The sequence below is a fragment of the Neovison vison genome, chromosome 7 (assembly GCF_020171115.1).
Source record: "Neovison vison isolate M4711 chromosome 7, ASM_NN_V1, whole genome shotgun sequence".
Lineage (NCBI taxonomy): Eukaryota > Metazoa > Chordata > Mammalia > Carnivora > Mustelidae > Neogale > Neogale vison.
In genome coordinates this window covers 202,165,311-202,177,865 of record NC_058097.1, presented here as the reverse complement: position 1 = coordinate 202,177,865, position 12,555 = coordinate 202,165,311, and the positions used below count along the sequence as shown (strand labels likewise).

The 12,555-nt window shown below is 51.8% G+C and overlaps 1 protein-coding gene across 1 annotated transcript; it reads right to left on the bottom strand.

Moving 5' to 3' along the window:
- Positions 1-5,626: 5,626 nt before the first annotated feature.
- Positions 5,627-8,574, bottom strand: LOC122913193 (glutathione S-transferase P). The gene is made up of 7 exons (XM_044259838.1): positions 8,450-8,574; positions 8,058-8,093; positions 7,709-7,815; positions 7,527-7,614; positions 7,049-7,152; positions 6,084-6,191; positions 5,627-5,896 (listed from the first exon to the last, which is right to left on the bottom strand). Coding segments are annotated over exons 1-7 (633 nt in total). The 5' UTR covers positions 8,451-8,574; the 3' UTR covers positions 5,627-5,707.
- Positions 8,575-12,555: the final 3,981 nt, after the last annotated feature.

Here is a 12,555-nt window from a genome sequence, read left to right as displayed (position 1 = left end):
TTACTAGGTGGGGTGACTTAATATCCGTAAAGTCGTCTCATCTCACCAAGTTAATCTACAAATACACTTGAGTACCGATCAGAATCCCATCAAAGCTTTTCATGAAACTGGGAAAACTAATGCTAAAATCTATAGAGAAGAACAAAGGGCCAAGAACAAGATGTGGGGGACCTGCCCTGCCAGATAGCAAGACTAATTGCAAGGTTAATGTAATCACAATAAGCAGGTGTTTCCGTGCTTGACCAAAGCAGTGATGAGGGTGGCCGGTACGTGTGGTGTGAGTGACAGGTCTAAAAAGAAGGGCATGTTTTCTGCTTTTCCTTGGGCTGCTCAAGATGAACAGGAGGTAACTTGCTGGTAAGGAACCAGACCCCATTGGCTGGTTCAGTTCCGAGTTCATTTCATCCCTAGCTGCGAGTGCCTTTGGTCTGGAAAGTTGGCTTGTCTTATCATACCCACAGCTAGGACATTCTTTCTGTAATTATGAATTGTCCTTGTTTTAGGTTAACTAAAAGAGAATGTCTTGCTCACTAGGATTTGTCAATGTTGGATTGTTTCTACTGTGAGGTTCTTAAACTTTTTCGCTTCATGATATTGAAACAACTCATGTTAGAGACCGTTTCAACATGAAAGGTTTATAGTTGAGACATTACATATATTTCATTGTTCATAATAAAAATCATCTATACAGAAGTCCTGGGTGTTAATTTTAGTATTTGCACAAGACCTGTTTTCCATACCTACACTTTCACTAACTGTTGATGCTATTTTCTATTGAGATTCTGGAGCCTAGGAACTATGTGTTTGTTTTGTTCATTTTCATTCTTACTTCCCTGAAGCAAGAGATTTTGTATGGACTTCACTGTGAAGCCTTCAGACTAATTTTTTGCATTACATTTGGTTACCTCTTGGCTATATAAATTCTGAGTGTAAATCATTGATCTCTTTAATGAAATATTATAGAGAATAAATCATAATGGGTAAAAAATGAAATATAGTGCTTCTTTATCATAGTTTGCTAGAAGTTTTGCAATGTTGGCTTTGATTTCTTCTTTGACATGTGACTTTTAATAGAGATTTATAAATATTATATATATTATAAATTAATATTGTTAACTATAAGGATTAGGGTCTTTTTGTCTCCTGTCTTTCTCATTGTATTGCTTTATAATGGGACACTGATGTCTGTCTTATTTCTCTCTTTTCTTCTGGAATGTTCTAAAATGTACTGTAAGCCATGATATATGGCTCTTATAGTAAATGTCCCAAGAGCAATGGAAAGGGCAGCACCTTCCCTGTCTTCCTTGCAGAATTTGAAATTAGTTGTTTCCAGCTCCCAAAGTCCTTGTCCTTCTGTCAGCTTTCACTCATGAATGTTGGAGTCTATTACTTGGTACAGAGAAGCTCTCAATGGTTCTCACTTCAAACATCTCCAACTTTCATGCCAGATGGTGTGTGCATGTGTGTTGGTTTTTCATGGTCTTTGAGGTTTTCATGGTCTTTGAGGGGGAATTCTGAAAGATTAGTGGGAACTCAGAGGCCAACATTATAAACCACAGTCCTCCCCCAGCCCATCAGATGTTGCAAATATTTCCTTTGAGTATGTCAGCCAATAATCTGATGAACAATAACCATCATTGGACAAGCGAAACTCTCAGTTTTGATGTAGTAAAGTTCATTCGTCTGGGGACCTGGTTTAAGAAATGTATCCCCAGCAAGGTCATGAAGAAATCTCTTACTTCTTTCTCTGTTAATGTTTTTTAAAGTTTATTTATTCATTTTGAGCAATCTCTGTACCCAAAAGTGGGGCTCAAACTCACAACTCCAAGATCAGGAGTCACACGCTCTTCTTGACCAAGCCCCTTTTTCTGTTAATATTTTATTTTCTCATCACATGTAGGTGAACCCTACTGCAGGGTTCTCGATCTTGACACTGGACACCCGGGGCTGGATAATTCTTTGCTGTGGACAGCTGTCCCGTCTGCCCATTGTCGGATGTTTGGCACCTTCCCTAAAGTGTCAGAAGCACCTTACGACTGTGACGATGGAAGTATCTCCAGGCATTGCCAACAGTAACCTGGGGTACAAAATCACCCCCAGATGAGAAAAGTTCATCTATTTGGATGATATTGTTTTATATAGTGTGAGGTAAGGATCCAGTATCGGGTTTTCTCAATTTACTAACACTAAATCATTCTTCTTCTCAAACTTATCCACCATGCCACTGCTATGACATACCAACCTCCTATATGTGCGCGAATCTGTGAGTGTATACAGTAGACACCAACTACATACTGAACTCGTTTCCTCTTCCTGGGCACAGAGCCCCCTCTCGCATCCGCAAGGGGCAGACGTGAAGAATGCCACTTCCAGACATGAACAGAGGAAAGTAGGTGTATCTTCATGACCTTCTCTTCTCTCTCCCTCCCCCTTGCATAGGACATCTTGTCAGACTATGGATCTGGGGGTTGGAGGGGCTCACCCAGGTCTTTCTCAGGTGACCACAGTCAGACGACAGTTGTGGTTGGTGCCATTTTGAGAGCGTCTCCCCTCACTTGGCAGGACGGGGCTGTGAGAGGAGCTGGAGTCTGCCACAACCTGGCCGGCCGGCCACGTGGCCGTCTCTCTCCCTCACCACCCGCCTTCTACCCGCTCTGGTCTGTCCACGTGGCTCTCCCTGTGGCGGCCGTGGGGTGGCTGCAGTTTTTGCACAATGACGGGAGGGAGTTGTCTCAAGAGAAACTACAGAGCTGTGTGAACTTTTCTGACTCAGCTGGGAAGCCCCACGGGGTCCCTTCCACGATGTTCTCTTTATCCTGGCAGGCGCAAGGAGGGCAGAGGCATGGCCGAATGTCAAGGTATTTCTGGACAAGTTTCAAAATCACAAGATATCTGTTGGCGCTCCAGTTGCCTTATCCCTCGTGAGTGTGTTTGTCTCCCCGTCCAGAAGGTTGCAGGGTCTCCATGTTCCCTCTGGGGGCTCTGGGATTTCATGATCTGCTTCCTTATTCATTCGCGGTGTCTGGCACTCATGGTGCCTTTTTCAACTCTCAAAACCTCATCTTCTTCAGTCTTGGGAAAATGTATCGCATTATTCATGTGATAACCGGCTCCCTACTTTTTATTTATTTATTTATTTATTTTTATTATTTATTTATTTGTTTGTTTATTTTGGTCTCCCGCCCCTCTCTCCCTCCTCTGGACCTCCTGGAATGATACCGTTTTCTTATCTCTCCACGCTTTTATCCTTTTGTTCCGTTTTCATATGCATTTTCCAACTTTGAGATTTTTCATTTCTATCACATTTTTTTAATTTCCAAGAGCTCCCTCTTCTTCTCTGAACGCTCTTTGTTAAGAGCCTCCCCTTTCTCATCTCCTGGATGTCATATCTTTTGTTAACTCCCTGAACATAATGACTAAAGCTTATTTGAAGGCTTCTTAATCAGCCTGCGTGGTCTCGATCTTTTCCGAGTTCCTTCCCCTCCCCCCGCCCCCAGTTTATTAGTCTTTCCTTTATGTTAGAGATTTCTCTAACCAGCTGGAAATTATGTCCCTTGATATTGGTCATGTCAGGAGTGAACCAGAGAGTTGATGGACAGACCCTGTCATTGGGGCCCCCAGTGTCAATTTCTACTTCTTCCAGAGGGCTCCTCCTTCCCACCCCCACCCCACCGCCTTCTCCGGCCCAGGGTGTGGGCCTCTCTGCCCATGCTCCAAATGCTGGGCAGGAGGGCTGGGCATGGAATCTCAAGGTTGAGTGTGGGGACCCTCCCCAGTACCACCCACTGAATATGGCTCAGTGAAGACCTACCAAGTTCATTATGCCACAGCGGGTGCCTAGAAACCTGCCCAGTTGGCACTGGGTCTTCCGGAGAAGGGCAGTGCTTGACTGCAGGAGGCCATCAGCCCCGGCTGTCTGGATTTTTCTGCAGCTGACTCCTCTGGGCAAGGCATTCCAGGCCACCCCCAAGGCCCACTCTTAAACCTTTTTGCCAGTTCCCCAGTCTTGCTTCTTCCAAGTTCCTGTGATCTCCTGGGGCCTCAGGACCCACTCAGCAGGTCCTGTGGTAACCTCGTGCCTGGGGTCGGTGGGGGGTGGGGGTTGCTGTGTGGCACACCATCTCTCTTGTTTTCCAATGGGTGACTCAGAATGGCCCTCTGGTGCCCCCATGATCAAGCGTCCAGTCTCCCCCAGGGCTCAGAAATGCCTCAGGAGCTGCTCCCAGAAAGGAGGATGTATGGGCTTCTGCTCTCTCCCTGCAGGATGTCTCCCCACTTGAGTTTCAATCAAATGCCTGAGAAAGAGGCTTCCTATTGGTGTGGCTGGGGTCACACGTCTCCAGAAATATGAGACCCTGAGGACAGAGCAGACCACGGCCAGACCACGTCTGAAAACAGAACTGAAGACAGAACTGGGCAGCCATCTGCCCAGAAAATGAACTTCTTCCCCGCGCACCGGCCAGTGGGTCAGGCTGGTGGGAAGTCGGACTGCTCTCTCGAGGAACAAGGCAGGCAGCCACACAGTAAGCCTCGTCACAGTCGCCTGCAATGTCCAGGACTTGACTAATAAGTGAGAACTTCCTTGGTTTGTATTCCCTTTTCCTACTTAGGACCAACCAGAAAGAGCCAAGAGCAGTGACATAGCACACCCCACTTCTCCCGAACCCACCGACTGCTTCCCCAGGCTGCTGGTCTCCAGTCAGGGCACACCTGGCGTCTCCTCCGTACACCCCGCAACCCTGCCACCAAAGAAACCCTCCACTCCTCTGCCTGCGCAGTCTGCGCCAAACTCAAGTGGCCCAGCTCCCTTGCTGCCAAGTCTGGGTCAACTAGTTTTCCCATCTGCTGGTCTTTACTTTCATGGAGGACAGCTAGGACCAGCTACGAGGGCAGTGGCTCCCAGAGGAGAGAGGAGGGAGGGTCTGGTACAGAAAAAGATGGAGGACAGACCGGTCCCCATCAGTCCAAGGGGACAGGGCCTTTGGGATGCGGTAGATGAGATGTCCAAAAGGAATTTACTGCCCATAGGAAGGGCAGAGGGAACAGGCCCGGTCTTGCTCTGAAGCCCTCCTGTGCTCTTCCCCCCAAGCCCTGTCCCCGACCAGTGGCCAAATCACCAGGCCAGGGGCTTCAGGCCATGCGCTGTCCCCAGGAGCAGCCCTCGTTGTGCCTACAGTCCTGGGAAAGGGCTCATTCTTCTGTTCCACCTTCTCCTGGCCCACAGCCAAATGTCCAGTCACCTCCCTCAGCCGGGGGCCTTCCTGCACTCCCAAATGAGGGAATTGTCCCAGCTGCCCATCGCTGACCACTCTCGGGGTCCAGTCTCAGGGCGGGGAGAATACTGCTCCAACTACAAAGCATGTTTCTATAAGGGAGCCTTTCCTCCCTCTAGACCATGGGCACCTCCGGGGCAGAAATCAGTTTTCCTATGTTTTTTTATTTTTTTGATCTTTTTATTCCTACTCCTGGAGTTCACTAAACACAGTCTGGGTTGAGGGCTCTAAGAAGAAATCCCGATGTGTTTTTGAATTCAGCATCCTAGCAGGCCGCCCCGTCTCTCCACGCAACCTGACTGCTGAGGGTCTGAGAGCCCCTCCCCCAAGAAATTTGATGCTCACAGCACTGCTTCCCGCTTAGAAATTTTATTAGTCCTGGAGAAAGGAAGGCAGGCAGGCAGCCCTGGCTTCCCACGGGGGTGCACGAGCTCTCACTGCTTCCCATTGCCATTGATGGGGCGGTTCACGTGCTCGGGGGAGGCCAGGAAGGCCTTGAGCTTGGGCCGGGCGCTGAGGCGCTTCACATAGGCCAAGAGCAGGGGGTGGGCGTCCAGGCAGCTGGGGGACAGGACCTGGTGAATCAGCAACAGGTCCAGCAGATTGTAGTCGGCAAAGGAGATCTGCGGGGCAGAGAACCAGGGACTTAGCAGGTGAGGGCATCGGGGACATCGGGGACAGGCAGTTAGAACCGCTCCCTGACTCTGCCTAGTTTTGCTGAGTAATGGGTTTGCATGTTCCCTCTGCACCTGTTCTCCACCTCGAAGCAGAAGATGGTACAGAAGGGGCAGGACAGGGCCAGATGCTCACCTGGCTGCCCACGATGAAGGCCTGGCCCCCCTCGTTCTGGGACAGCAGCATCTCAAAAGGCTTCAGGCACTCTGGCAGTGCCTTCAAGTACTCCTCCTTCCCTGCCTCCTGCCAGAAAGACACCACAGCATGTTACGCTCCTGACCTGCACGCCTCAGGCCCCGGCCCTGCCCTGCGATGCCCTCCCTGTGTGCCCCATCTCAGGGCATCGCCCCCCACCGAGTTCGGAGGCCCCCATGTTCCTCTGATCACTCCCCACCCCCGGGGCTGCTGCCACATCCTGTCCGGGTCAGCCACTGAATCTTCTCTACCCCATTCCCACCTTTCCACCTCCACCGTGAGCTCCCTAGACCGCTCCAAAAGCCTCAGAAGATCCTTCTAGACCTCACATGTGGACACGGCCCATGCTTAGACCCCTTGGTGGCCCCCTACTGCCATCAGGGGAGCAACCAGCCAGACGGTTCAAGGTTCTCCCACCTGGGTTCTCCCACCTGGGCCTGCTGTCCCTCCAGTGCCAACTCCCAACACTCTCCCTCTCCCTCTCGACTGGCACACATATACCTTGCTTCTGCTAACTTGGTCCCAGGCCCCCAAATGTACTCTGTGTCTTCATACTTTGTGCCCCTGGAGGAGCCAGCATGGCCCCCCCTCGCCCCCGCCCCCAGGCTGGCTACAGATCCTTCCCCTCCTCCCCCTGCTCCGGGAAGCCCCGCCCTCCGCAACCCAGGCCAACAGGGACCAAGTCTGGCTAGAGGACTCCTGCCCTCGCAGCTCGGGCCATTGACTGCTACTTGACTGGGTCCATCGCACGGTGAGGCAGTGAGGGTGAGGGCTAGGGCAGCTCCTGGTCCTCAGCACGGAGCCTGACCTAGCCTGGGGCACCCCGACTTAGAGGGAGGGGTGGGCCAGGGCTGCACGGTCTTTTGTTTGTTCTCCGGCGCCCCGCCCCCAATGCCCGAGCTCACGTAGTTGGTGTAGATGAGCATGACATATTTGCAGCGGAGGTCCTCCACGCCGTCGTTCACCACATCCAGCAGGGCCGCCTCCCTCTGGTCCTTCCCGTACAGCCCTGGACAGCAGGAAAGCGAAATGCAGGACTGGACCCCTGACACGCCACTGACTGCGACTGACTGCGGCTGCCTGCGGGCACAGCCAGGGAGGGGGAAGGAGGATGGGGACAGAAGGGACAGTCCTGATGCCCAGTAAGGGCACAGAATTCAGCAAGAGGCAGTGTGGCAGAGCGCAAGAACTGTGGGCAAACCTGGGGTTGGCCGAGGGCAGTTTCTAGAACCTCCTCATGCCTCCCCATGGTTGTTCCACGGTGTCACCAGGCAACCTGACCTAAGCACAAGAGAGTCAGAGCAGGCACCAAGCAGAGCAGGGGGGACGCGGACGGATGCTGGCCCACACATGCCGGGGGCCACCTGCAGCCTCAAGACTCACCCAGGGAGCGGCCCAGGTGTCGCAGGATGGCATTGGACTGGTACAGGGTGAGGTCTCCGTCCTGGAACTTAGGGAGCTGCCCGTACAGCTGGGGGGCGGGGCACAGCGCTGTCAGCCATGCTGCGCTAGGCTGCCCCCAACGGCCCCGCCCCCGCCCCCGCCCCCTCCGGGGGGTCACTCACACAGGAGGCCTTGAGCGGGCCCTGCAGCCAGGTCTCCTTGGTCACCACCTCCTCCTTCCAGCTCTGGCCCTGGTCCGCCAGCAGCATGCGCATGGCCTCGCAGCGGCCTGGGGGCGAGGGGAGAACGGGGTGGTGGGACACGTGCAGGGACCCCAGCCTCACAGCGCCCTGGGGACCGACCACGGAGAGGAGGTTGGCTACTCCACCTGGGGAGCTCAGGGGCACAGGGAAGGAGGCCCCGGCTGGTACCCACATGATGGAGGGGTGGGGTCGGGGTCCTGGGCTGCAGGCCCAACCTCTGCCTGTCCCCCCTCCCCCCCGGTCCCGGTCCCGGTCCCGGGGCGCCTACCTCGGACAGGAAAGTAGACAATGGTGTAGGGCGGCACTGCAGCAGAGGGAGACAAATCTGTCAGACACCAGGGTCTCACGGAAGGGAGACAGTCCCCATCTGGCCTCTCTGGGGTCCCATTTCCCGCTCGGCTCACTCCGGGACCCTCTATGCGCAGGAGCCCGAGCCGCACCCACCACCCCGCCCCCGCCGCGCGCGAGCCCCAACCGCGCGCCGCTGGCCTCGTGAGTCCCCTGGATCCCCATCCCCGCGCTGGGGTGGAGGAACCGGGGGCCTGCAGGGCCTTCCAGGCACTCTGGCCCGGAGCCCGCGGTCCGGCCTCCAGCCGGGAGCGCCCGGAGGCCCCTGGGAGCCACCCCCGTCCCCCGGAGGCCCGGGCGGCGAGGACTCACTGGTTGCAGCGCGGGTGGCGGGGGTGGCGGAGGTGGCGGAGGTGGCGGTGGCGACAGGAGCGATAGGAGCGACAGCAGCAGCAGCAGCAGCAGCGGGGGCGGCGGCACAGCTCACGCGCGGCCCAGGCCTCCAGCCTTATCAAGGGTCGTCCCGCCCACCCCCGTCCCGCTCCGCCCCGCTCCGCCCCGGTGCTGACTCACCGCGCTCCGGAAGCCCCGCTCCCCGCTCCCCTACCCGGCCCGAGCCCCGCGGGCGGCCCTCCCGGCCCCTGGCCCCTGCGGCCCCTTGAAGGAGGTGCTGGGCTCCCTGGCGGGGGCCCGGGTACCAGTTGCCTTATTCTCCAGAGAGCTTAGGGTTTGTCCAATCCTCTGCTTTCCCTGCTTGGTCGTCAGACCTCAGAGGCACAAAGCCTTTGTCCACCTTCGAAATCAAACAGGCAGTTACCTCACCAGCAAAATGGGTTTATTCACGAATAGCAAAGCAGTGTTTTCTGAGATAAGCGAGCGGCGGTAAGGCCACAGACAAAGCCGTGGGCTTCGAGAGGAACACTAATTTATAGAGCAAGAGGGGGAAGCCGGGAGGGGCTGTTCTAAAGAAGGTCTGTTGAAGGAAGGAGGGAGATGGTGATGATTTGCTCTTGGCTGAGTTGCGGCAGCCCGACATTGGCTGGGCTGTTGGCAACAGAGGAGAAAATCTCTATTTTCCCCCTTCTGGGGCAGTAAAATGGGACTCTTCCCATTGCTTTTGGCAGCCGAGGAAGACTGGTCCTGGGTGAGAGCCTCCTCTCCCACTTCCGTCCCATTTTAGATGAGGTTTTCTTTTTTCAGTTTCACATTTACCCCCTTTGATCAAGATCTCCCCCCTCCCCAAGCATCCCTGATCAAGAGTCAGGTTTTCCAAAGCCACTGACTTTTGTCCCTCCCTGAGAGGAAGGGCCTTTCCTGGGTGTCTTGTCGCACGCATAGAGGGAAAGTCTGCAGATTCCAAGCCACCGAAGCCCCATTCAAGTAACAAGGAGTAGGAGGAAGGGCTCAGGCATTTCCCATCTAATGTCTGTATCTTTTCAAGGTCATGCACTTTGGAAATCATCTCAAAGCATTGAATAACCCTATTATACTGGGTACATCGTTTCTACAATGATTTGACAGGCAATGGCTATGAAACTTAAAAATAATTATACAAATTAAATTATACAATATATAATTAAATGATACAAAGTGTAATTCAAGGCAACATGACAATTCTAAATTGTAGGATGGTTCTGAGCTATGACCCTACGCTTGAAGGTCGCCAATGAACACATGAAAGGACCCTGGAGATTGAGGTGAAATTTACTAGAGCCAATGTACTTGTTCCCTAATTTTGTGCATTTGGGTTTCTACTTGCCCTGAAGAGTTTATCCACTTGCAGCGGGATGAGGTGTTTGCTCTGGCACAGATGCTTCCGTATTCAGCAAGTAAATAATCAAGGGCTATGCAATTGTCTCAAACTACCTTAGGCAACAAGTTATCTGGCGAATGTTCTGCTGGCTGTGGAATTGATCTGACTTCCGGAAATTTTTCTTTTTCTTTTTTTCTCTTTTTTTCCTTCCTTCCTTCCTTCCTTCCTCCCTCTCTCCCTCCCTCCCTCCTTCCTTCTTTCTTTCATTTTTTTCCCCTTTCTTTCTGGAGAAATGCCTAATCATGTTTTCACTGGCACTTATTCTGACCCTGGGGAGAAAAGTTCTTCCTGCAGAGGCAAAGCCAGAATCACATCCATCCCCTGGGAGCTCCTGTTTAAGGCAGCTGTGGAGAACCAATGGGGTAGACCAATGCAGCTTCTGATTTGTCATGGGGAGAAACGAGAACAGGGGGCAAGGCAAGAGCACATGGCCCTCTTAGCCTCCAGCCGTCGAGACACTGAGTTGTTCTAGCAGAGGCATCATTGGCAAAACCTCCACATTTAACGGAGTAGCCAGGGGACATGCAGAGGGCTCCCTCGTAAGCTGTGGACCCACGGGCCAGTATGGAGGGCTTAGCACAATTCAGCCAAGACTTAGACACTATGTTATTACCCAGTGAAAGACTACCTGGATTTATGGGTATGTCAGGAAACTTACAGATGGCCCTGTATATATTGATCACCCTGCCGTGTCCTATATGTGTATGTGTGTGTGTGTATAATATAATATAATATAATATAATATAATATAATATAAATTGGAGACATATTTTTTCCTATTTCGGGGCTAGGTTAAATAGAAACAAGGAATAGGGTTAGGGCAGTTCAGTGCTCTAATCTTACAAAAGGATCCCGAGGAACAATCTAGGCACACAGTAGTGAAATGACTCAAAGAGTGAGCTACAGGGGCACCTGGGTGGCTCAGTGGGTTAAGCCTCTGCCTTTGATGATCCCGGGGTCCTGGGATCAAGACCCGCATCAGTTCTCTGCTCAGCAGAGAACCTGCTTCCTGCCCTCTCTCTGCCTGCCTCTCTGCCTGCTTGTGATCTCTCTCTCTGTGTCAAATAAATAAATAAATATTTTTTTTTTTTAAAAAAGTGAGTACAGATCACTGTTGTCATACACAGACTGAGGTTTCCAGGGACAAATCTGACGATTTCGCCTTTTGTGCAATAACTGAGAAATGCAGATGAGAGCCTTACCTGTCTGAGGAAGAAAGGGAGAAAACAGAGTAAGAAACAGCACGGAGACAAGTACACACAGGCCCGGTCCACTCACCCTGGGAAAGCTGTCTCCACCAGGTGTTTCTGCTCCAAATATTGGGAATCTTTACTTTCGGGTCATCCATTCATGTGCAGGTCCAAATGGGCTTTGGTGTTTTCTTTAGATGGCACATGTGAGCCCAGAGTGGATTCCCTGAAGTTTGGCAACACCCGGGCTGGCAAATGGCACCTGCTAGGGTGCCCCAGCCCCACCCTAACCCCACAGTGAGCTTGAAGAGAATCATGGAGGTGTCTTTTCCAATAGAGGAAAAAAATCTCTGTGTTGCAAGGTGTGGGGTTTAACATCTTCATTCCCCAGGAACGTGCTGGAAAGAGGTTACTCCAACCAAAGCATGATTGTTTTCAATAGAAGACATTAGGTCTTTATAGTGTTGAAGTAGATGTCCTTTTACTAGCTGTGGGTCAAAGGAGGCAGGAGCCAAGAGCATTGGATATCCTGGGACCATCTCAGAGTGAAAGTCTATGTGCTCCAATGGGAACAGGTCTGAGATTTAGAAGGACAAAGGGGAATGCTTTGGGCTAAGGTATAGAAAAGGTCTTCACAAATTTTTCCAGTTGAGTGTTAACGACGCCTTAGTATGTTGATTAGCCCCAAACACTAAAGATGGCAAGCACAGAGCACAGTGAAAGCTGATGAAGTCAGTGCCTCCGACCTCGAGAAAGCACTGGAGGGGCTCCCCGGGTGGGAATGACTTTTTTTTAAAATAAGATTTTAGCCACAAAAGAAGCCATAGCTTCAGTCCAGTGAGAAAACAGTCAACCCCTGACTAAAACATTTATATCCATGAGATGGGTCAAACCGAATAAAAACCATTTGCCAAAGCTCGAATGGTCCCTTGGGCAATTTTAAATGCCCGGGGTGGTATGGATGGACTTTCCAGCGTTGTGTTTTGGACAGGCGGGACAAGCGAGGTGGGCATTTTTTTGGTGTGTGGCATTATTACTATTTCCCTGCCAGTGTTGGTTCCCACAGGCTATCATTTTATCGATAGACCAACAATTTAATGCACATACAAAGGTTAGCCATGGAAATTTTAGAGTCTCTGGCAGGACTCGACTGTATCTGGCTCAGGACAAAGTCCTCTCTTTTTATCAAACCAAGAACGAGGGGCTCAGTGGGTTGAGCCTCTGCCTTCGGCTCAGGTCATGATCTCAGGGTCCTGGGATTGAATCCCACATCGGGCTCTCTGCTCAGCGGGGAGCCTGCTTCCCCCTCTCTCTGCCTACTTGTGATCTCAAATAAATAAATAAATAAAATCTTAAAAAAAAAAAAAACCCGATTACATTTCCAGTGCTGTTTTCCCCTCTCTGGGGCTGATTGCTGGGCATCTTTTGTGAATGTTTTCTAGGTCGTCATCTGGAAGAACACCCCCTTGGGCCAT